Below are 244 nucleotides of genomic sequence, written 5' to 3' on the forward strand. Positions count from 1 at the left end.
GGGGGACCGGCCAGGCCCTCGACCTGGGGGCAGGCCCCTGGGCCCCGCACTTGGACATCCACCTGGGGAAATGGGACCCTTAGCTCTTTGGAGCCCAAGGGGCCTGCTCCCAGGGCGGGCCTGTGTAGGCATGGGCCCGACTTTGCTCAGGCCCACCCACCTCCTGGGCGCTGTAGATGGTCCTCTCGCCCTCTGGGCAGTGTTCCCCATGGACACAGCGGCCGCTCTGGGGGCACCAGTGGCA

At 69.7% G+C, this 244-nt stretch overlaps 1 protein-coding gene across 1 annotated transcript in view; it reads right to left on the reverse strand.

Moving 5' to 3' along the window:
- Positions 1–244, reverse strand: part of PLXNB3 (plexin B3) — a gene marked incomplete at its 5' end in the record, with an annotated part of 14,859 nt that overhangs the window by 8,881 nt on the left and 5,734 nt on the right. The window contains 2 exon segments of the mRNA XM_027767576.1: positions 1–62; positions 161–244. The exon segment at positions 1–62 is cut by the window's left edge and continues 11 nt beyond it; the exon segment at positions 161–244 is cut by the window's right edge and continues 215 nt beyond it. Coding sequence (XP_027623377.1) covers positions 1–62; positions 161–244 — 146 coding nt within the window.

The sequence above is a fragment of the Tupaia chinensis genome, unplaced genomic scaffold (assembly GCF_000334495.1).
Source record: "Tupaia chinensis unplaced genomic scaffold, TupChi_1.0 Scaffold144326_1, whole genome shotgun sequence".
Classification (NCBI taxonomy): Eukaryota; Metazoa; Chordata; class Mammalia; order Scandentia; family Tupaiidae; genus Tupaia; species Tupaia belangeri.